The 25,570-nt window shown below is 38.8% G+C and overlaps 1 protein-coding gene across 6 annotated transcripts in view; it reads left to right on the forward strand.

Annotated features, from left to right (window-relative positions):
- Positions 1 to 25,570, forward strand: part of IKBKE (inhibitor of nuclear factor kappa B kinase subunit epsilon) — an 889,499-nt gene that overhangs the window by 709,998 nt on the left and 153,931 nt on the right. For all 6 annotated transcript variants that reach the window (XM_044076852.1, XM_044076857.1, XM_044076854.1 and 3 more), the window contains one exon: positions 18,439 to 18,527. In XM_044076852.1, the coding sequence (XP_043932787.1) occupies positions 18,439 to 18,527 (89 nt within the window). The remainder of the gene's footprint in view (positions 1 to 18,438; positions 18,528 to 25,570) is intronic.

Raw genomic sequence — 25,570 nt, forward strand, 5'->3', positions numbered from 1 at the left:
TAAACACACAAGTATTACTGTCCTTTACATCCTTCCTAGCAGTAATACAGCTATACTGGAACTATCCGACATTGGCTATACAAAAACAGTTCCACAAGAAAAATCTACTAGGTGATGTGAATGTCAGGTGGTCGGTCAAAGTCTCTCTCTCCTACATCTAGAAAGAACTTGTATGGTTTCACACAGCTAATTAATAGCCCACACATTAAAGACTTTAAATTCCCTATTAGGCTGGATGTCATCATCAGACCCTAGCAAATACATTACCTACAGGTACAATGTCTGTCTCAATGATCATCTCCCGATATGTTCAACCAGACATCTCACACATCCACTTAAATGGCATGTTTATAAAACAAAAAACCTTTCCTAGTTTAACCCAGAAATGTTCTTTACTACCCTATCTGCTATTAACTGGAACTTCCTAAAAATCTTCCCCTTAGATGATGCTGTAAATGACTTCAGTGCAACTTTCCTGAATATCCTAAATAGCCTTGCACATCCTATAGGGAAGGGACTAAAAACAAATACAATTTGGTTATGCAAAAAGAGTAGTATATTAATGCAGGTTAGAGAAAAGGCGTGGAAAGAATACAAAATGCCACAATATCTTGAAAACTTCCGAATGCTTTGCAATTGTACTAAAAAAAATGAAGTCAAAAAGTATACTACAACAGCTTTCAGAACAATAGTAAACACAACCCTAAAAAATTCTGGTCAGCCATTAAGAAATCTTCCATCCCATTCCAAAAATTAACACTAACGCCTCTCTCAATAACTCATCACTCAAAGTTCAGCTCAACACTCATCTCATAGATAGTATAACATCTCTAATCAAGGATTCCCCAACACCTAATACCAACAGCCACATATCACCACATCCACTTTTACCTTCAAACCGGAGTCCCCATTCTGTATAAAACTACTCCAATTCAAACCAAGCTGTACTAAAGCTGATGACCTTCCAAGTGAATACTTACAATAGCAGCCAGCAGCATTGCCTGTCCTGTTTCAGTCCTTATAAATACGTCCGTCCAGGAATCCCACACTCCTTCTGTCTGAAAAATGTCACACACTATCTCTCTCCACAAGGAAGGAAATCCAGATATTACTAACTTTAGATATATAGCAGTCTTATCTCCCTTATTCAAAATACTTGAAAATGTATTCAAAAACTATTTATTGCACTGCCTATCCCACCACACAACATGGCTTCAGTCCTTCCCATAGTACTAACACTCCACTTTGAAACCAATATAAATACTGTCATAATAGCAAGCTAGTCTTCTCATTCTGGACTTGTATAAAGCCTTCAACAGTTTGTCACAGAAAACTTCTTCTTCAAATGTCATCATGTGGCCTCTGTCTGCCCACCCTTCTATGATTCAAAAGCTACCTGTCCAATAGGTATAAGTCATTAAAATGGCACTTCCCCTCTCTCTATACCTCCCTGTCACCAACAGTGTATCACAAGGCCTCACCAACACCCTCCAGACATTCATACTACAAGCATCCCTAATACCATATGCAGATGACTCCACACTCATGTGTACATCAGACAACATGGCAAACCTCCAAAAAATTACTCTGGAAGCTTCAGCAGCCATTAACACACAGTTTTGTAACTCACAACTCATGCACAACCCTAAAAAAAAACTATACCTTTTCCCCACAAAATCCCTCTCTTATGAAAAAAAAAAATTAAAGTCCTCTGTCTGTCGGTAATACAACCATTGAAGTCAGTTCTCATAGCAAATTATTAGGGATAATGTCGGATGATGATCTTAAATTCAACCTATACAAAGTTGCATAAGAAAAACTTGGGATGCTTTATAGAGTGAAAAACACTCTCACCAGCAGAACTAAAACTACACTTGCCACTATTCATCTCCTACAACATCAACTAACATACACAACTTCTTAGCACCTATAGAATTATCCATCATCCATCTGCTTGTCCATCACTAAATACCATTCTACACAACTATGGTCCCAGTTGGTCATTATGATCCAATGACCAAAAACTCCTGTTTGCCCTCAAATCTATAAAATCTGCTAGGCACTGTCTGCATTTGTATCATGTTGCTAAGGCCACACTTTCTATATTTGTACCATGCTGCTAAGGCCTGGTGCACCTTTCCTATATGCATCAGGTCAATACCCTTCATCTCATCCCTCAAAATCTTTATGAAAGACTTCCTAGGCAAAATCTGTCTCAGTTCCTCACTCACTTCCTTACTTCTATCAATTTCTCTCTAAATATACTATAAGCCTGCTTTTCCTGTCACTTCATATTGCAGCTCCTGTTTGCATTATACTAACTTACCTTTAATTTCTATATAAGCTAGCTAAAATTGCTCTAAATATGAACTTGTATCTGTTAGCAAATTTTCGTATTTTGTCTTATTTGGTATAATTATTTGAAATGTAGAGGTTTTGATTATTTTTGAAGATTGCAAAATTATTAATTATTGTCCTTAAAATGTTTTGTAATACTTCAGAGCTTTTGTTCCCAGGCCTCTGCTGAAAATGGGCGCCTCCCCAGTCGGACTTTCTCAGCAATTAATGCCAGTAAATAAATTAGTAAATTAGAGCATAGTCATACACATCTCAATTCCTACCAACCTACTTCAGTAATTTGAGTTCTGTTTTCTATATATTGTTCCCAGATATACCATTTACTCTATTAAAAATTAATGACTTTCAATGATCTTATATTTAGGTCTTATTTCCTGTTAAGTACCTCATTTGCAACTGGTTTAATCTTCGATGTCTACTTTAATGTTAGCAGACAAAAAGAGTTGCATGAAACTTAATAAGGCCGTATTGTTTTGGCAGTTCTAGACCTAGACACAAGCTCAGTAGCATCATCTACTTTAATGCAGTGTACTCCCTAACAATTTTATCAGGACATCTTCTACAAGAGTCCTTCAACTCATTTAACTCCACATATTCCTAGAAAAGGTGTTCCAGTTTCATCACTCATTTCCTTTACAACTACAACATATATGTTCTCCACTTAAAGGAGAATCCTTTGAATTCTGCTTGAAGACGTGTGTAAAGGTACCTTTGTAAACATGTCTTTGCAAATTATCTTTTGGACTTCATAGCCCGCATTAAAGACCCTATAAATGGCCCCCCCATTGCTCTTTTCTAATCAATCAATCCAATCTTCCCTCCAAATCTTTTTAAGTCTCCTTTGAATTTTTATAGTTATCTAATGTTTTATATGACTTTCATTTCTTCATAGCATCTTCTTTTCCTAATACCACAAACAACCGTACCTAGAACTGGTCATTCACTCAGTACTCCACTCCCTCCTCCCAATAATTTTCCTTCCACCAACAGTCACCAATATAGGATGCATTTTCTGACCTGCACGTCAAATTGCATGGCTTCTTCAACATTGTTTTTACTTTTCCTTTCCAATATGTATACTCTTGGTAGGATAGCTCCTTTTTTTTTTTTTTTTTTTTTGTTTCCTCCAGGTAGTTCTTGACTACTTACCTGTTTTCTGTACCCTTAGTAATATGTATTCCCAACAGCAAAATATCCTTTCTTCACTCACTGGTTTAATTTTTATGATTTTGTCAGTCACTTTGTGTGATCTGTATATAGTTATTTATATGTTCATTAAAGTCTTGTGTCTAAAACCCTATCCTCTCTGCATTCCTCATACTTCATTGTGCACCACCATTTTCTATTTTGATCTGTAGCCGTCTGTTTGTGCCGTATGTCTCTGCTGTGTAGCTTTAAAACATCCCTTCAATTCAGATGGCCCTAAACCAAAGTATCAGCTTGTCCTACTTTTTCCCTTTTCAAATAAATTTCTTCAGCTGTCATCATCCAGGTTTCCTATGACCTAAACATTTTAACTGCCTCTTTGTTGATAGGCATATCCTTGGCCACTATTTTTCGCTTGCTTATTTCATTACTATTTTTCTGTTTGGTATTTTCTCACATATTCTTAGCTGGACAACAGTCTCCTTTTTAGTCCATATGCCTAAATATGTCACCTTTTCAAATCCCTATAACTATGGGTAATGTTGGACTAATTAATTTGCAGTGTAATATAGCCTCTGTTTTTATTTTGTACCCTAAAAATGCTTGAAACTGTTGTAAAATATAATACCAAAATGCCAGACTCATGATTTTTCAAGTGTAAGATAATTTTCAAACAAAACTAGACTATCTTGTTTATCATGGTAGTTATATCCCAACATTTGTGAATCCTTTATAACTTTAGCTGAAGGTTCTAATTACATAGCAAATAGAGGAGAAAGAAGACATGGCTGCCTGATCCTTTTATTCAAACTCAAGCTGTCAGGACTCCTTCCACCTTTACTTTTGCTTCTGATGGAGCATGTATTCTATTTAACTCTCTTATACTATTTGGGAGCAGAAATGCTAACATTACCGTACTTATGAATGCCTAGAAAACACTATCTGCATCCAAACTAAACAAGGATTTCTGTTCTGGGCCCTTTGAATCATCATTCTCTTAATGTTATGAAATGTCTCTCCCTTCCACAAACCCATACTGTCCATAGCTATCAACATCGGTAACATTTTTGCCATTTTGTTAGTTAATATAGATCCGCACTTCCTAATAGGTAAGTACTCTGCTAGCTCCTCTTGCCGGCCATTTTAAGCATAACCAATTTCCCTTTTTCTGCTTGAAATAGCTTATCCCATTTCATTAGAGATTAACCTTCTCAAAGCTTCTAAATGCATCCCTTCCCAATTCCCCACTCCTCTGTTCCATATAGATTTTCACAAAATTGCCAAAATACCTCCATTATCTCCCTCAGGATTCCTAGTTACATTTTTTTTGTCATATGGTCCCCCAAGTTTTTACCACAGGTTATTTCTCTTTCTGTTGCACAAGTCTTAGCACTAAATTTCGTTAAGAGATTATGGTCAGACACAACCGTTTAACTGCACTGTTCATAAAATCATGTATATTGTACATATATTCCCTTATTTTGTTCTTGGCACACTACAAGTGTTCAGTTTTTTGATCTGCAAGTGTCCCCCCTAGTATTCATCATTGTAACCTTTGGCAAGCCTTCTAAATAGTTAATAACGTCTCACATAATTCCACTATACTTTTACATTCAGTCTTCATTTTATTCCAAACCTTAGCCAGCTCCTCTGGAATGATTTCTGTTTGTCCTAATATTTCTTGTATTTTACTTATTAGCAATTCCTTAATTGCTGTCTTTGGAATAACTATGTAATAAACATCAATGCCTTTTTGTTTTACTTTCTTGCACCTTTATCTCAAAGCTTATACTTGTATGGTCAGGTACTAAATACAGAGAAGAACTGAAAAAGATCACAGTAAATGTTCTGGTTAGGGAAAATTCCCCTCATTTGGTACAAAAATGCGCTATCACTCGACTTTGTTGTCCTTAACTCAAGTCAAGTTCACAATGGGTTGATGAGCTGTTCTTTAACCAATAAAGACCATATTACAAAATTATCTTAAGCATATAACTTGTGACTTGAGAAAAAGAATAGATATGACACTATTGAAAGGTGTACTACATTAGTTGGGAGTGGAGTTAAAGAACTAAGGCAGTAAAGAGAGAAGAACCAGAAAAAATGGTAGATTAAGGTTAAGGCCTCATTCTCATTGAGCTTTTCTCAAAAGAAGGTAAAGCTCAGAGCTCATGAGGAAAGGCAATGTGGCATTCAAATGACAACTAGGAAGGGAGAGACAAGGCACAGGAGGCTGGGGGATGGAGGATGAGAAGGGGCACTTAGTGATCTAAAAGGGGCATTTTAAGCTTAGCCAATTTCCGTTTTGATGCTTGAATTAACATTTCCTGGTTGGTCTTGCTTTATCTCATGGCTGATAATTGTATGTTAACCCTAGTGAGAATAACTGATCATACTATAGTTAATTTGAGGGGACCCATGTAAGGGATGCAGAATTCAGGAACTGCCTCTATCCATTAGTGGCACAAGGTGCAATCCTGGAGTACATTTTCTATTACCCATCCTTATATCCAAGTTGCATTTGAATATGGACAGGACGAGCTTTGTTTTACTTGAATGGATAGTCTGTTCTGGATATATATCAATCTTTCCACAACATTCAGTTTAGATACCTGGACTGAGAATTTCTGATGCCATTTGACTTGCTGATGTTCAGTAGGTTCATCAGTATTAGGTCGGAGGATGTCTTGCATGCCAGGCATGTCACATCTAAGCACTCTGTAGGATACTGAGTATAGTGATAAATCTTTGAGGTGGTCCATGCAAGACCTATTGTTTAGGACTTGTATCCTTTTAGTAAGGTATTTCTGTGGGTATTCCAATTGTTGCATCGGTCTGGACAGATACATGCCAAAGTGGGCATTATACAAAATGATTGACCTAATGAGGGCTTTGTAAAGGGGGACAGTAACATATCTAGATCTAGTCACAATCGATTTGTTTATAAGCTGTGCAATATAGAAAGACTTTCTTCTGACTCTGGGCACATGTTGGTCAAAAGTTAGGTCACTGTACACACAAGTTCCTAAATGTCAAACAACTGAGTCAGTTCTCGGTGGGCATTGTCAATTTGGTAGTTCCCTGGAGTAGATGGCTTCCCAAAGGATACGATAATATATTTTTTGGAGTTTAGTTTCAGTTCCTGATTCTGGCACCAGTTACTGTTTGGGGCAAAACATCCTGCATGATGGTTAAGTAATTTGGGGATTCAGTAACTGCTCCTAGCTTGCAGTCATCTTAGACTTATGTCGGCCAAAGCCTTTGGGTATTTCCTTTTACTTTTGAGCTGTATATGCCAAACAGAAAGTCTCAGCATCGAACCCTGGGGGACTCCATTGGTGACCGGTCTCTTCCCCTATTTTTATCTCCTGCATCCAGTGAGCAAGTTGGTAATCCAGCTAGTGATGTGTTTGCTCCTACATTACTCATCTTTTGTACTACACCTGAGTAGGGGATTGTGTCAAAAGGCTTGGCCAGGTCAAGGTAATGTGGCGTGAGCTGTTTTATCTTCATCCATCACTTTGGTGACAAGAGTAAAGCTTAAAATTTGCCCATGATTTTGAGCCTTTCATACTTTCTCCTGATTCTTGCACTAAGAGGTTGAGAGATCAGGCCATATGTTTGACTGTCCCTGATTTTGTGTCATAATTTTGGTCTGTCATTTCTGGCAAATTTATGAGGATTGCAAAACTTAAATAATGATGGACACTTGAGTTTCAGACTTCTGGACTTCATAGCCTTCAGAAAATGCAGGCTAATGCAAAACCTATTATTCTAGCAACAAAGCATATAAAAACAATGTTATATTTAAAATCTGTCCCTGATTCTGGACCTTTGATCTTCATCCTGATCCATTAAGTTTTTGGCTTTATCCCTTGAACTATGAGGTTTTGAAATTTAAAGCAAAAGGGGGGGAAAGTATGGCTGACACCTACCTGATCTATGCCGCCATCCTTCTGCTATTTGAGAATCAATAAGTTTACTACTATAGCCTCTTTCTAAAAATTCTTGTTTAAGTGTTTGTAATGCACCAATGAGACTATCATCATCATTAAAAAGTCTCATAGTTCGAAATATCTGTCCTTTCAACACATTGAATTTCATATGATTCGGATGCATACTGCCATAGTGTAGAACATTATTCTTTCTAACAGTTTTCTTATATAAAGTAGTAGACACAGTGGATAAATTATTTTTAGTAACTTTAACATCCAAAAACTCTACTTCTTTATCAGAATATTCATAAATAAATCTCAGAAAAGCAGTCAACTGATTTAAGTATAAAATAAACTCTTGTAGCCACTGCTCTGAGCCATGCCACAACAAAAAAAATGTATAATAAAAAAATATATATTTAAATTTATATACATTATGTATAAAAGAAACTCTTGTAGCCGCTGCTCTGAGCCATGCCACAACAAAAAAATATATAATAAAAAATATATTTAAACTTATATATATTATGTATATTATATATATATGTAAACTTATTGATTCTCAAATAGCAGAAGGATGGCGGCATAGATCAGGTAAGTGTCAGCCATACTTTTCCCCCCTCCCCACTAGTATTAACAACAGGGATAATATTGACAATACTCAAGTGATGCTTCCACGGATACCTCTAGGAATATAAGGATGCCACTGACCTTTGCCAGTAATGTGCATGTAGCATGTGATATTATTAAAAAGAACTGGGATATTCTGTCTACACTACATGAGTTGAATGGAGTCATTGGCACACAGCCAGATTTTGCTTTTAGAAATAATAGATCACTCAAGAGTCAGCTCTGTTATCGATCCTTTAATACTAAATCAACTATAATATCTGATAGACTTGGTACATATATGTGTAGGAATTGTATGGCCTGTACACATATTCATATTCGTAATCATTTCACACATCCCACTTTGGGTTTTAAGATAGATACTGCTTTCTGTGCAGATTGTCGAACAAAAAATGTTGTCTGTTTTTGCTATTGCACTACCTGCTTCTCATTTTACATGGGAAAACGAACAGGGTGTTTAAGGATAGAATACTTGAACACCTTAGGGATATCAGGAATGTTAAAGAAACCAGCGCACTATCACTACATGTAGCTAAAGAGGGTAAAGAACATAAATTTAGCTTTATGGTACTAGAGATTCTGCATAGCACCAAGAGTGGAGGTGACATAAATAATAGAACAGAATCTAGTGAACAGAAATGGATTTTGCGCTTTCAAGCTGTTAAACCTCCTGGTTTAAACAACAGAGTTTCCCTGAAACCCTTCCTTAAAGCACAGCCATTAAACCATTAATCTCTCTTTTAATATTTTATCATGTATATTTCAATAGTCCATCTCTTATTATTTTTTACTATTGTATTTACCAGTTTTAAGTACATATTGTTCATTTAGTCTGTTTTATTCAAATTTTTAATGATGTATAGATTCTACAGATGTATTTTATCACATGGCTTTTAGCTGTGATGCACATTTTATCTGATTTTTGATTGGATGTTTTAGTGTTTAAAAATGTAACTGCTATTCTATCTTTGTTGGTCTGATGAAGCAGGATGTTATTCCGAGAAAGCACTTACCTACTACAATTAAAGGACATATTGATTTTCACAGCTGTGTGGAACCAGATTATTTTTTCTTTATCTTGTATTCCTGAGCACTAGACAGATGGGGTAAAAAAGTATGCACCTCAGCTACTCTTGCTGTCAGAGCACTAAATTGTCAGTTCCATATGCTAAAATTTCAGCAACATACCCTGGAACTCCTCAAACAAAAAATGTCTTCCTTTCGTGCTTGTGCAGAATCTAAAGCGTTACAAGAGTTAATGCATTCTGCAAGTCAAGTAACTAAACACATCTTGCACTGTGGTTTTGACACCCTAGAAGCTTCTTGCAGGACAGCAGTCACCAGATTTGTCCATAGAAGGCATGCATGGCTTAAGGAACAACTCTTGCCAGACCACGTCAAATCTAAATTGTTGGATGCCCCTTTGCACAAAGACAACTTATTTGGCACTAAAGCAGAAGAGGTCTTAAAAAGGATGGAAGAAAAAGCAAAATCTATGCAGACAGTTAAGGATTTTTATTACACGTCCAGCCACCTAGGTTTAGCAGGCATTGTCCCACCAAGCACTGGTCCTTTCCTGCTCCCACCAGACCCTGGGGAACAAGACCCCCCCCCCCCAGAGAGCAACCACAGGGAATGCAGAGATCTAAGCAGTGGACTACCTCCACTTCAAAACCAGGGAGTTCTAAGCCACCGCTTATGGTAAGAACTCACAATGACTCACCTCCCCCACCCCCTCCCTCTGCCCACCTTCACTTACCTCTAGGAGGAAAACTCTCCTTTCACACAAGCACCTGGGCCACCATTAGCAACAACCGCTGGGTTCTCAACATAGTGTCCCAGGGATACAAATTTTCTTTCCACATCCTTCCAGCTCCAAAAGGGTTCCCAGATCTACCTCCAAACCAGTGGGCAGAGGCACAAAAGCAAGTCCATTCTCTGTTCTCTATGAGGGCAGTAGAGCATGTTCCTGCAGATCAGAAAGGCCAGGGTTTCTACTCCAGACTTTTTCTGGTACCCAGAAAAGAGGGCACCTGGCGCCCCATCCTTGAGCTATCCATTCTCAACACCTTCCTGTTGATCCCAAAATTCAAAATGCTCACCCTCCAGCAGCTGCTAACCATGCTCTCCAAGGATGCTTGGCTAGCCATCCTAGACCTAAAAGAGGCCTACCTCCACATTCATATCAGGGAATCATGCAGGAAATATCTCCGTTTCAGGGCAGGATCTCAGCACTTTCAGTTCTCTGCACTTCCCTTTGGCTTAGCTACTGCTCCCAGAGATTTCACAAAATGTCTGGCTCCGGCCATTGTCTTTTGCAGACAAAGGAATATCCAGATTTACCCATACTTAGATGACTGCCTAATTCAGACAGACAGCCAGGAAAAGCTGTTCAAGCACCTGGCCTTTGTAAAGCCCCTACTAACCTCCCTAGGGTACACAGTCAATGAAAAGAAATCCAAACAGGTACCCACCCAAAGGATTATATTCCTGTGAGCAAGCCTGGACACAGCATCCCAGATGGCATTCCTTACACCAGAAAAGCAAACTTTCCTGACAGTCTACTTCTCTCAACTAGCCACCAGATCTTAACTATCTGCAAGAAAAATCCTGCAAGCTGTGGGGTTCATGGTATCCTGCATTCTACTCCTTCCCTATGCCAGACTGCTTATGAGAAAACTTAAGTGGTACCTAAAAAGCCTTTGGTGTCAACACTCTCAAGACTTGGAGACTCTTATACCTATAATACCTTGCCTCAGAAAATATTTTCTTTGGTGGGCAACAGCATGCTCCCACAACAAAGGACTACCTTTCTCACCACTAACCCCCCGCCACCCAGAGCCCCCACCACAGATGCATCAGACTATGCCTGGGGTGTGCACCTGGATGGCAGGTGCATACAGGAACAATGGAGCCCACAGCAAATCCATCTGCACATCAACCAAAATGATGATGGCTATCCAGCATGCCTTGCTAGCTTTCAAGCCCCTTCTCTCCCCAGGGGCTCTCCTGATCAAAACAGACACCACCACTGTGATGTGGTATATCAACAAGCAGGGAGGGACTCACTCCTACCCTCTATGCAGGCTGGCCATGACCCTTTGGCACACAGCCTCTGCCATGCAACTCCACCTGTTAGCACAATTCTTACCAGGTTCTCTCAACTCTCTGGCAGACCACTTAAGCAGAAATCTTCTGGACCCGCACGAGTGGTAGCTCAACAGACGAACCTTCACGTTAGTAACTCAGAAATAGTGCACCCCAAGGTCAACCTCTTTGCCTCCCACACCAACCATAAGCTCAGCAAGTTCTGCACCAGGGATCATCACTGCATGGCTTGGAAAGTGGATGCCCTGGGTCAATCAGTCGGTCTATTCCTTTCCTCACCTCTCATCCCCAGGTTACTGCTCAAAATAAAGGAGGAAAAAACATGGACAATTCTTATAGCTCCAGACTGGCCTCACCAGCACTGGTACCCCTTGCTGCAGCCTGTCCTCACTGCTACCATTCCAAACCTCCTGACCCAGAGGAAAGGGGAATTCATGCATCTTCAATTGCAGACACTCAGTTTGGCAACTTGGCTTATTTCCTAACCCTCGAACAATCTGCCAACCTCAGTAAACAGGTTCTAGATGTTGTACATGAGGCCAGACACCGTAGCACTAGAAAGTCTTATGCTGACAAATGGAAAAGGTTCTGCACCTGGATTCAGGCTAAGGGAGCCAATATGGCACAGCCCTCCCTCCCTCTCATCCTGGAGTATGTATCTTGACCTATTACACAGTGGCCTCTCTTTTTCCCCTATTAAAGTAAATGCCTCTGCTATCTCTGTTCATTTTCAAACTGAGCAGCCCCTTTTCTCACACCCTTTGATCAAACAGTTCCTAAGAGGGGCTAGCAACTTGAGGCCACCCAGGTGAGCACCGACCCCAGCTTGAGACTTTAACTTTGTGTTGGGAAAGCTTACCCTGACCCCCTTCAAGCCAGCCTTTTCGGCAGAGCTAAAATTTCTCTCCTGGAAGACAGCTTTCCTTCTGGCCATCACTTCATCCAGAAGGGTCTCTGAGCTGCAAGCACTCATGGCTGTGGAACCTTCCATGCTGGCGGGGTATCCCTCAGGACTAACCCATCCTTCATGCCCAAGGTGTGGTGTCCAGTGTGGCTCTCAACCAATCCATTCATTTGCCCACCTTTTTCCCTAACCCACAGAACAAGGGGAAAATATTCTGCACTCTCTAGATGTGCACAGACAGCTCAGATTCGATCTAGACAGAACTAAATCCTTCAGAAAGTCTGATCAGTTGCTGGATAGCTTTGCTGCAGGGGTAGAGGGCAAAGCCATCTCCAAACAAACCATTTCCAAATGGATAGCACACATCCATTTCTGCTACAAACATGGAAAGCCTCCCCCCAAGTGGGTCAGGACTCACTCCACCAGAGCAGCCACCACCTCTGAGCTTTCCTCAGAGGAGTCCCCACCAGGGGCATCCTGGAGGCTGTCACCTTGGACATCTGTTCACACATTTACCAAACATTACCACTTGCCTATCTTCTCCAAATCCAGGGCAGGGTTTGCCTCTGCGGTCTTGCAGGGCATTCTTGTCAGTCCCTAGTGTCCTTGAATGCCTCCACCCATTTCCTCAGCTTTGGGAATCAACTCAAATGTAATGACTGCAACAGTGAAACACGAAGTATAGTACAGTTGTGTACACTTAACATAAATGTAGATGTTTGAGTGCATTCACTCTTGCAGTTCTGGTTTCCCTGCATCCCCGTCTTCTTTCTTCTCTTTCCTTACAAGGGACATATTGGTATTTACTTTCTACTGGTGGGGTTCTTCCACCAGAACCTGGCTCCCACTTGGGGGATCCTGACAGGTTAGGGCAAGAAAAACTGATGTAATGGCATCGGCTGCCTTACTTTATACTACTGATGACCTGACATCAGTCCTGAAGCGACAGCAACTGACGCAGAAATACTAAGCCTCTGGTATTCAGGCTGGCTGAGGGCTATGCTGGCAGGGATAACCCAAATGTGATGACTGCAACAGTGAATACACTCAAGCATCTACGTTTATGATGTGTACACAACTGTACTTTCCATTACTTGGCTATTTCTCCTTATTTACCATAAACACTATTTAAATCTGTCAGCATGCATACTGTTTTCTTCTTTACTTCTACAGTGATTACAGAAATTGAAATAAAATCGCACAAACACTGGGCCATTTGCTAAACAAACAATGCTGTCTCGCAATGAAAACAGACTTGGCATGAGCAGTAAACTTCTCTGTCCTTGAAACTCATATTCATTGAAATGGCATGAAAACCCACATTCATTTTGCATCTGGCCAGTGGAGGACTAAGCTTAACTCTGGGCTGCTTTCAAACCATAGGCTCCTTACACATTTTTAGGGCCATGCATACATGTATGCGTTCTTTGATTCACCTTCCTGATTATATTAAATTATATTCCTTGTATAATACACCACTCGTTAAAATGTGTTTTGAACAGTCTTCTATAAGCAATGAACAAAATGTATGAACCAATAATGATAAAACTACCCATTTCAGAAAATTTAAACCATAAAAGGCCACTCAAACTTCTGTCATTACAATCCACCAATAATCAGTAAATATGCAAAATCTCTGCAGAAGTCATCTAAATTCCACATCAAAGGGATCTGTAACTAATGAGGTTGCTGCTAGCAAACAACTTTATATTTCATTGTTTTTTCTACAAATGAAGTGCCCCTGAAGAATAAATTGCCTTTGGCTTGAATTGCACATAATCACATTATTGCTTTTTTAATTGTACGTTTTTCCCGTTTTCAAGTAAAGAAAACAATCCGCATATATTCAGTTAACCTTTTACTTAAAAACTAGCTGTTTGAGAAAATTCACTAACTAGTCTTATAATATTTAATTTCTACACTTTTTCCTTTTTTAAATTTTCATGCATCTTCAAACTTGCTTTTATTGCCCTCCTAAGTGTAAACTGTTGTCCAACCAGATCCACAAACTAGGTCATGGAATGCAGTTTCTGAACATCTTAATATCCTCCTTTTCTCAAGGGCAACAGTTTTAGCTGGGCCTCGATGTTTTTCTGTGTAAGAAAAGGCTTCCATCTTGCAACCCTAACCCATAACCCAGACATATGGAGAATACAGGAAATTGTCATACGTAGTACATAACCAGTACTTGCCAGAAATGTCTGCAGCTCCTTCAGTGCTGCTGTAGGTCTCTTGGCAGCCTCCCTGACCAATTTTTGTCTTGTTTATGGAGGGACATCCAGTTCTTTGCAATGTCACTGTTGTCACATATTTTCTCCACTTTTTGATGACCGTCTTCAGTATGTTCCATGGTATATCCAATGCTGTATACATTTTTTTATACACTTCTCCTGACTGATACCTTTCAACAGTGAGATCCCTTTGATGCTTTGTAAGCTGCCTGCGAACCATGGCTTTTGCTGTAGCAGGCAACTGAGTAAATGTCAGAAAAATCCTACTAGGACAGCTGATCTTTATTCGTGGTTAATCAGAATCTCTTTAATTGATGACAGGTGTGCACCCAAGAAGACTGAATGTTGTAATTAAATCAAAAGGTGCTTCAACAAAGTATTAGTTTAAGGGTGTGCACACATGCAACCAGCTTATTGTATGCTTATTTTTGCCCCCAACAGATTTATTTTTCAATTGAATTGTACAAGTTGTAGGTCACATTAAAGGTGGGAAAAGTTTTGAAATGATTTATTGTGGTGTCATTTTTTTATATCACAAAAACCTGGCATTTTAACAGGGGTGTGTAAACTTTTTATATCCACTGTATATTTTAGAAACATGTTGAAAATTATAAACACTGCTGGGTATAGCAGTCTGAATAACTGAAATAAACATACTCACTTTTTTATCTAATGTAAAGCAAAAAGTAATTTTCTAAAAATATCCATGCAGCACTCATGTTCATCACCTTTCTTTTTTGTTACTTATTTGAAAGTATCTCATTCTGCTGGTATGATTGCATTTTAACTGGCAAGGGTCTTGGATTCTTTCTGGAGACTAAATTAGGAGTATAAATGTGATGTACCCTCTTGATTAACAAAGCCTCCAGTTACTTGAGTCTTCCTAAAGTTAATACAGCTTACTCCCTCCTGCTTTTCTGTCACTGCAGAAAATCTCAGGTTTTCTCTTCTGTTGTATTCTACTAGATCTGCCATTTTCTGAAAGATTTCATTTGATGACTCAGTCTGTTTTTCCTTCAATTCTATTGCAACTTCTTGAAACTTAGCAGTTCATTAGATTGATTTATTAATATTTTTAAACCTTTTTTATGTTTTCTTGTATAGTCTTCCAAAGTTATAGTTATTTTAAAAGCTTGCATCCATTTTTTAAGTCTAGCTTCCTGGAAGCCATTTTCTTGTATTAATGCTGCACATGGGTTTGTTTCCTGCTGATCAGCATTAAGATTCTTCTCATCCAGAACCATCTTTTCTTTTTCTTGTTAACTTCATCATTTTTCACGTTTTTCTTTGCTGACATTGAAACACTATTTGCTAACTGAATTATTTCCAACTTTATAACTTTTTCTGACTTGTAACCATACCTCTCAACCTGGAAACATCCAAAATCTGGACAAAGGCTCATGAAAAATAGGTACAAATCTGTACGCTGATTAACATAAAATTTGCATACATAATTATGTGACCCCACCCACTCCGGTTGAATTGCGGGATATCAATTTTTAAACACAAACTGAACAGACAACCAAAATATGATAATGCAACACAAAATAAGCAGAAGAACACTAGTGTTTTATTTATACTAATATTTAAACTTGTGCAAAACTAAAATACAGTTTACTTTTATACAAATAAATTAACTGCGGCTGGCAGTCTGTGAGATATGAGATATAAAATTATGCATTGCATAAAACATCAGTAATGGATAAACTGAATGAAATTAAAATCAGCAGAAGTCAGAAGGCAGAGATACAGCTCCACAGAATTAATTTAGTTATTGACTGCAGATATTATGGTTTTGCCTCTCGATCTGTTTAGAGTAAGAAATCTAGACAAAGACACAAATAATATGGGAGGACCAAACAAAGGCACATAAATATTGTGAGTGACACTTTTAAATACTGCTCTTCCAAACAGACTGTGCTGTGGACAGAACAGATTTTCCATAGCATAGCATGAATTTTCTGAAGGATGAAGTCTGAAAATCAAAATGAAAGATTTCCTGCAGTGATCCATCCCCTCAGTAGCTTCCAAGTATGCACAAGCACCAAAATGAAACATTTCCTGCAGTGATCCATCCCGTCAGTGGCTTCCAAGTATGCACAAGCACAAAAATGAAACATTTCCCCCAGCGATACAGCCCCTCGGTAGTTTCAAGTATGCACAAGCACCAAAATGAAACATTTCCTGCAGTGATCCATCCCGTCAGTGGCTTCCAAGTATTCACATGCACCAAAATGAAACATTTCCCTGAGCAATCCTTCCCTTCAGTAGCTTCCAAGTATCCATGCACCAAAATGAAACATTTCCCCCAGCGATCCATCCCTTCAGTAGTTTCCAAGTATGCACAAGCAAGCACCAAAATGAAACATTTCCCCCAGGCTCGATTTTGATCAGTTTCTCCTTAATTCTCAATGTAAACTAAACTATAATATGGTCTGTGTAACCTCAACTTTTGCATGGCAATCTGATACATTGCTATTTAAAGTTGTTGGATTGCTAAGCCATTGTATAACTCCACTTACAGAATTCTTTTTTTGGAATCCATATTTGGTGTATGAGAAGTTGGCAGCCATGTAGCGTGACCTAATATTCTAAATGATGCACTGCAAATATAATGAAGGCAGAAAGGCAGGGCATGGCACTGTAAACATTAAATTACATCACCGTGTACCGTAGGAAGTATGCAATCTGGAGACTGCTAGGAGTTTTTATTAGGCAATGGCAAAACCTAGCCAAGCTTCGCTATTCATTTAGAGTTATGACTGAATCAAGTTTGTGGCGGAGTTACTGCATGGGCTGCACTAGTTTCATATTAAATAAAAACTACTTGATAGGCTTACTTTTTTATCTCTACCTACTTCTAAGTGGAAGATTCACAATGCAAATTAAGGTATTATGTTGTTCTCAACTACAGAAGATGGATTCTGTTTGTTAGTCATTTGCTCATGAAACAGGCAACCAAAAAAGCCACAGAGGAAGTCTCAAATTATATTAAAGACTACCAGGCTGAAAGAAAAGCCAAGAATATAATGTTATATCACTTTTATGGTATTTGTAGTCTAAACCAGTTGTGAATCTGCCAGATTTCTAAATGAAAAATTGTGGCTAATGGCATATCTTCAGTTGTGAATCTGCCAGATTTCTAAATGGAAAATTGTGGCTAATGGCATATCTTTTGGATGGATGTCTTGAGACCTTTAAATTTAATTATCTATATTTCTATTTTCAAGCATAATGGAAATTCCTCTTCTGTATGGTGATAATGGATTATCTTCATCTCATTAATATATGTTGTGGAGCCTGACAGCAACAAATACATTTCCATGAAGTATGGCACAGATATATTTACTGTTAGATATAAGAAAAGTCACTAGTAGTGCGCAACAGGTGCCATTTCTGTCACTCACCACACACACCTTACCCTGAGTAGTTGCTGCTATTAATCCTTGCTACATTCCCATGCTCTTCTGTGCTCGGCGAACGCAAACTCAGTCGGCTCGGCTGTCATTAATCCTCTGCAAACTGCTGCTAGTTCCCCATGTTAATCCCGGCTCAGCAAACTCCATTTCAGCGCTTCCCGCCGTTTCCACAGCCAGCCAGCTTGCAATTAGCTTCAGTTTCAGCGCTTCCCGCCGTTTCTCAGTCAGCCGGAAATGATGATGTGAGCTCCTTGAGCTCAATTCCGACTGGCTGATAGCCTGACGGAGCTGACGTCATCACGCACGTGATGACGTCAGCTCCGACAGCGCAAAAATTTTAAAAAGCAAAGAAAAATCGGAAATGAAGGGGTGCCGCTCGGAAATCGTGGCACCCCTTCATTTGGAACCCAAAACTCGGTAAAAACCGAGTAATTCGGAACGGTTGGGAGGTCTGCTTGTAACATATTCTGGTTTCACTGGCAGAGTGCTTCTCAGTCAGCCACAGTCTTACGAGATGGTCAGTTTGACCTGTTTGCAGTAGATTCAGTCTCTGCCCACATACAAAAAGATTCAATGTTGAAAATATATTTTTATATAAGAAGTGTGCAGTATAAATGTAAGAATTCATTTTGGCTTTTCAGTGCTTGTGACATCAGTGAAATCTTATTGTGTGCATGTTTTCTAATTTAGTTTATTTACTTCTTCAGGCATTAGAAAAACTACAGAGAATCTATCCAGAAAATGCAAAAGGGCCTCCATCTTTGCCAGCTCAACCTAATGATGACCTCATACTGAGGTAAGTATAACAATTGCCAGCAGCATATCTGCACATGGAGGCTAATAGAATGTAGGAGTTGTACAGTGGTTGTAGAAGGTGACTTCGTAATGACAGAAGAACTCTTGCTTGCTGTATAAACTGTGTGCCTGATCTTAAGAGTAACACTTCTGTTCATGTACATTACGTGGCAAAGGACATTTTTGAACAATTGTCAAGGAGTCCAGTAGCTGTTTGGGATAGGGGGATCAGGCAACCTTAGCCAGTTAGATTATTATGTAGCAGAAGTTGAACATGTTCCAGGACAGCATCCCTTTGGTGATTTGAATGAGGGTTTAAGGTGGGCAAGAGCTACCAGAATGTGAAACTACATTCATGCTTGCAGAGACTGACTACACAAGAAGTTTGTATTCCACCTTCTAAAAGTTTGATATGCTTTACTGGAATAGACATCTGGACTGCACAAAGAAATGTTTGAATCCTGCCTGCTACACCATGTTAAAGGATAATATTCTGAATCAGGAGGGTTTGTCTGGGTTTTATTATACACATAAGAAATATGTACTTAGCTATTTTTTCAAGCACAAATGTACATGGGCTTGGGCGTGCCTTCTGTGTGGAGTCTGCATGTCCTCCCCGCGATTGGGTAGCATTCGAAAGACGTGTGTGCGTAAATGGGCATGCCTTCGTTGAAGGTTAAGTGTCGAGCTGGCACCTCGGCATTTCGTAAAAATCTGTTGCCAATCATTAGCGGACCGGAGTTCCGCTGTGGCGACCCCTTACCGGGAAAAGCCGAAAGACAAACAACAACAAATGTACATACATGCAAGCATACACAGGAATAGTACTAGTAAGGTAGTAAGGTATTAAGGCAATGTAGGACAAAACATTACATTTTTTGACTGTTGTAATGTAAGAAGATCATGGCAGAAAACTACATGTTTTGAAATACCATTCTAAACAAAACAAAAATAAAATGAGATTCTCAAAAAAAAATCTAAATATTCTCCCTCACATTTCCATGCATATAGGCAGACAGGCTGAATCAATTGTCTAGAGCTATGGGGTCAGGAGGAACAGTAAATGTAAAATAAATTATCAGCTGAACAGGAAAAGCAGTTTTTTGTATTTCATTTTCAGTTGAAGTCATTTTTTATACAAATTTAATTGTGGTATTGAATACCACAGATTTGCCAAAGTCGTTAAGTTACTGTGAGACAATAATACTGTGTATGGGCTGCCTTTCAAGCATTATGCATTTAAATGAGACAAAAACATCCTACCCTTCTAGTGCTGCAGACATGATAATCACCATAGTGACGACAGCACTTCTGGCATTAACAACATCTCTTCATCCTTTGGTAGAGCACATTGGTGGTTTAATAGCAAGATATATCCTCTGTTTATAAATAAAAAATAAATAATTTGTTTCAGGGGATATCAAGTCCAATCCAGTTTTTAGTTTAAATTTTAAGGTTGAAGGTTAAATGTGTTTGATACATAAACTGACATTGTATAGTTTCTGTGGCATGTCAGATCTCTGTCTTCTCTTCTGAAGTTTACTTGGTTGTATCAGTCATTCATAACTGATTACTGTCGGAGTTGGATTGTTTACTTGCGTTGTAAGTGTACAACAGGAACACTGCTGAAAACTGATGTCCACTTAATGGTTTTCCTTGAAAAGCTACCAATGGTGCAGTCTGAAAAGAGTGCATGTTTTTCCTTGGCTACCAGCTGAAAAGCAGAAATACTGGCACAGACTCGCACCTAGCATGAGCTTATTCTTTCCCCGGAACTTTCCATCATGTTTATGAAGTACTGATAAACATCTTAGTACTGCTTTTGAAATACTTATTTACAAATTGGCTATTTAAACATGGGGCTATGACTTGTGGATAAAAGGGATTAAAGAGGAGCAAGAGACAATGCCACTACACAGATAAAGCCCTGTGACACAGCAGTCACACACATTTAAAAATATTTTCTTGCTTATGGTATCGTGTGTTACATGCTTTTGTTACCATTTATTTTTTTATTTATAGCATTTGTTGACCAGAAAAATCCAACTGAGCACAGAGTCCCCTTTTCCGTTGAGGCCTGTGTAGAAGAGCTCCAAATGATGCATGTTAGATAAAGATTTATAAATAATTTAGAAAACATCCAGCATTTTACAACTGTATACATAGTCTAATGAATGTCATAATGCAGAAAAAAATCCAGCATTTTACAACTCTATACATGATCCAATGAATAAAGACATTTTGTGAAAGTTTTATATGGCATGGAAGTCATTCAGTAGTATTTTGAAAAGCCTGCATAGAAATGTAGTCATTGCAGATAGTACAATAAGGCAAAGTACAAAATATCCTTTTGAGCAAAGGAAGACTAGGAGCATAAATCAATATATAGGCACACGTCAGTGGGTCAGTACCATTGTATATATACACTGACACATGTCGGTGGGCCAGTTCCATTGTATATATACACAGATGCACGTCAGTGGGCCAGTACCATTGCATATATACATGGATGCATGTCAGTGGGCCAGTACCATTGTATATATACACACAGACCCACATCAGTGGCCAGTACCATCGTATATATACACAGACACACGGCAGTAGGCCAGTATCATTGTATGTATGTGTGTGTATATATATATATATATATATATATATATATATATATATATATATATTTATATATATACACAGACCCACATCAGTGGGCCAGTACCATTGTATATTTACATAGACACATCAGTGGGCCAGTACCATTGTATACTTCAATAAGCAATTTAATAATAAAGATATAAAACAGACAAAGTTGCAGTAAAGCAGCATCCTTTTATGCTCTGAGCTTTTTATGCTAGTTAACAGCTGATGTAGTACACTAATTTGTGATCGAATGAAGATAAGTGAAGGAGGAGATGGAGGGGAAATAAAATGATGTAGGTAAATGTAAGGAGGATAGAGTGAGTGGGAAAGTGGGGAGCAGTAGTTAGTTATGACAAGTGGGCAGGTATAGAAGAGTGGTAGGTATTTGAAGCATCATAGGAAATATGATATTATGGTTTAGTCTATGGATGATTATCCATGTTAAGTGTAGGGGCAGAACCAGAGATTCTGCAGGTCTGACTTTAGTTTCTGTTTAAAATATTTCAGATGATTCATTTTTTGAGAAAAACGCATATGTTGTTCCATACTTTGGTGATACAGTTTGAGACTAGACTGTCACTAGCTATATCGTTGGATTTTGTGATGTGGAGGAGCAGTGTTTGGGTTGAGTGAAGTGGTCAATTTGGCCTATATGGCTGGATTAGAGCTGACAGAGAGTTTGTAGATTTATGAGGTTATGACTAGTTGGAAGTTGGGAGCAATACGTTAAAGTACAGTAGTCTGAGCCAGTTTAGTTCTTTGATTGCTAGGCAGTGGTGGGATTTTAGTGGATGATTTACTGCAGACTTTGCTACTTTGTGATAACATTGCTTGAGCTGAGAGTCAAGATACTTGTAAGTTGATGAAAATAGGGGCTGTGTTGGGAATAGTGGGGTAGAAGATTTGCATTTTCTGGTTTGGTCAATGAGGAAATTTTTGACTCTATACAGGGGAATCCAATTTCTGGTGTGCTTTCTTTACTGTATGTTGGGTGTGATGGTCAGATTTTAAGCTACTGTCAACGTAAATGCCAGGCAGGTTAGTGTGTGGAATGATTTCAATTTTGTGTTATGTGCTGAGAGAACATAAGAGGGTTTCTGTGCTGAAAAGTGTCTTGGGGTAAAGAAAATAAGGTTGTTTTTTTTTTAGGGTTAATAAAAAGTTGAGTGCGTTTTAGCTAAGCTTCAGTAGGTGAGGAGGATTCTTGAGTGATTTGTTGCAGGTTAAGTTTTTTGGCACTTCATTAAGTAGTATGGTTTGGGAGTGTGGTTTTGAGCTCTGATGTCAGTGGTAGGAAGGTGGTCACTTATGCTATTAGAGAGAGCCATAGGAGCATATGTTGTTAGGGAAAGACACGAGTATCCAATCAAGTATTCAGTCTTCATTGGTGGTGTTTATACAGCCAATGGGAGAGGTAATTAGTTGGATGAGGCCATACAGATTGATGGCATTCTGAGGATAATTGCAATTGGCAGCCAGCCTGTTGCTATTGAAATCTCCTAAAATTATCTTTTCTTGTTTGATATTAAAAGTAACCCACGATAGAAATTCTTTGGCAGTGCTGATTTTATTTCCGGGAGGGATGAAAACTCCCAGTTATGAATAGGGTTTTACGGAGGGTTAGCCGATTTCAGAATTATTAAATGTTGGAATGGGTCAAGAAGAAAGGGTAACTTGCAGAGTGTTTTTATGTGAAATGGCTACGCCTCCTGCTCTTTTGTTTTCCCCTCTCTACCCTTAGTATGTTGTAACTGGGTGGCTGTATTTCTTCATCTTTGATATGGGACTTTAGCTAGATTTCTGTAATTATTAGGATATCAGGAGAGTGTTGGGCTACCCGTATATGCAGCTTCATTATTTTATTGCAAATGTTTCAAATGTTCAGGTGTAAAATTTGCAAGGAGAATGCTTTGGGAGCTAAAAAAGAGGTGCATGTGATGTTGGGTTAGTGGTGGTGTTGGCAGCAGATGGTCTTGGATTATTAATTAGACCGGATTTGGAGTATTGATTATAATCTTCTGTTTTGTAATCTGTATTTATTTTTAAAGTTTGAATTTTAAGTGTGAAGCAATGAATGAAGGAGGTAGGGCAGAGTGATAGAATTATGGAAGGCCATATTACAGCCCTATTTGTGGAGGTAAACTGAGTAGTTTAAAAAAGTGGTGGTTTGTGAGATATTGTTTATATGGATGCAGCTAGGAAAGAGAGTTATCAGGATTGGCAGGTATAGAAAGGCCTCAGTTGAATGACAGTGAGGCCTTGGTAAAAAGTTAATAAGTTATTGAGGGAGTTTAGGTGTATGCTAATTAGGTACAGTAACAGTAAAAAATCCCAAAATTAGCAAAATACTCTGTGTTCAAACAGTCCAAGTAAATTCCAAAAAAGAAAGTATACCATGGCTGGAATGCTGTAAAAAACTTTAATTCACCATAAAACAATTTGTTTGTGTCTTTCGGCTTTTCCCGGTTAGGGGTCGCCGCAGCAGAACTCCGGTCCGCTAATGATTGGCAGTAGAGTTTTACGTGCTGGCTTGCCGGGCCTAATGCACAACCTTCAATGAAGGAACGCCCATTCACGCATGTCGCCACACAGAAGACGCTCTGAGAATCGAACGGGCAATGTCTAACTGTGAGGTGACAACGCTACCGCACCACCACCACCGCAGTACAATTCACCATAAAACAATAAAAGATGGTAAGCACTTTCACAGTCTATTATACAACTGCTTCTTCAGACCTAAAACTTACACACAGGCTAAACTCATTTATACTAAAAAGCTCCTCTTGATTTTGTGACCAAGACTTCTAATGTTAAGAATTTAAAGCTGCGATTCTGTCCCTGTCCAGTACATGCTGGGCTAAGGCATTCGTAGTTTTCATATTTTTTATGTTATTAACATACTCTAGCACTCTATCCTTCAAGTGTCTTTTAGTTTTCCCTACGTAATAGGCATGGCATACTACGCAGTATGCAAAGTAGATCAAGTCCTTAGACATTAGTTAGTTGTGGTATACTCTCCTTTTGGAATATGCTAATTAGGTGTTTGATTAAATTGGCTAGTTGCCTAGATGGGTGTGGCTTTGGATGTGTAAGTGTAGGATATGTGGGGGTGGGTGAGAATTGGGGATCGGCTAAGGGAATGGAGTTGGTTACACTGAGCAGGAAGGTAAGGTGACAAAAAACAATCAGTGAAGTGGCCTTCGAGCAAAGGTAGGTACTTTGATTCGGTTAATACCAAATATGTCCACTATTTCTATCTTTAGATTGTAATTTATATTACCCCACTGTCATACCTCCCAACTGTACCTCATTATGAGGAATATTCCTCATTTTGAGTCTTAAAGTCCATGTTCCTCATTGTTCCACATTGAAACGGTCCATCACACATTTAGCATTAGAAAGTGTTTTCTTAACTACTACTCATGGTAATAATGCCAAATCAAATTACTTCATCAAAAGAACATTTATAAATATAATGCAACACATTTACCACCCTATAACCTAATTGAAACTGTTAGTGAGCTGTTAATGTTTTCCACATTATGAAAGGTAGTGTTCCACATTTTGGAGATGGAAGGCTGAGGGCTATGCCCCACTGGTAGTTTGGATAACATGATAGTGGAGCACTAGTGACATACACAACATTAAACATTGTACTTGTCTGTTTAAAAGTAAGGCGAGTTCTATGCAGTTTGAATTGCTAATTCCACAGGCTAGGCTAGCCTCCCCCTTCCAAGCAGCACCAAAACAGTGAAGAATTAAGCCCAAAATGCAGGACAGAAGTTCAGGAAAAATAACATAGTGGCTCAGAACTGAAAATGGTTTAACAGGTGTCTGTGGCAAAAGAAAAGTAAATTTAAGGAAGGGAGACAGGGGGTTACTAAAATCAATGAAGCCCATTTGGAAGGAGGGAGTACCAATAGAGCTGATGTGGTCTGAGATAATGGAGCAACAATAGTGGACTTTGTTTGGGCCTGCCAAAATGTTTATAAATTTACTTAAAGGGATTGTTTTCCAACAGATGTTCCAAATGCAAAAGTTCACTAACATGGATTATAAATCTGTTTACTTAGAAACACTTCAACAGGGGGGAAAAACGCATTCCTTTTTTTTTTTTTTGAAACATAAGGAGTAGGATGAGTGCTCTGTGTCAATGATGACTTGGGCACAAATACTGAAAGTGGTTTTAACAAGTGTTTGGGGCAGAGAGAAAAACTTAATGAAGGGAGGGTTCAAGAAAGGGAGACTTCCTTGAAGGCATGCAGTGCCACTGAGGAGAGAGAGAAAAAAAAACCAATAATGGGAGCAGCAAATCTAGAAAAAAGTGAAGGAAAAATAAGTTGTCCTTTAGGAAGCTGAGAGTAAAAGATGGCCAGCAGGATGTCTGTGAAGGGGTTGCAGCCAGTA

This window comes from Protopterus annectens, chromosome 7.part0 (assembly GCF_019279795.1).
Source record: "Protopterus annectens isolate FY-2018-M chromosome 7.part0, PAN1.0, whole genome shotgun sequence".
NCBI classification, from domain to species: domain Eukaryota; kingdom Metazoa; phylum Chordata; order Ceratodontiformes; family Protopteridae; genus Protopterus; species Protopterus annectens.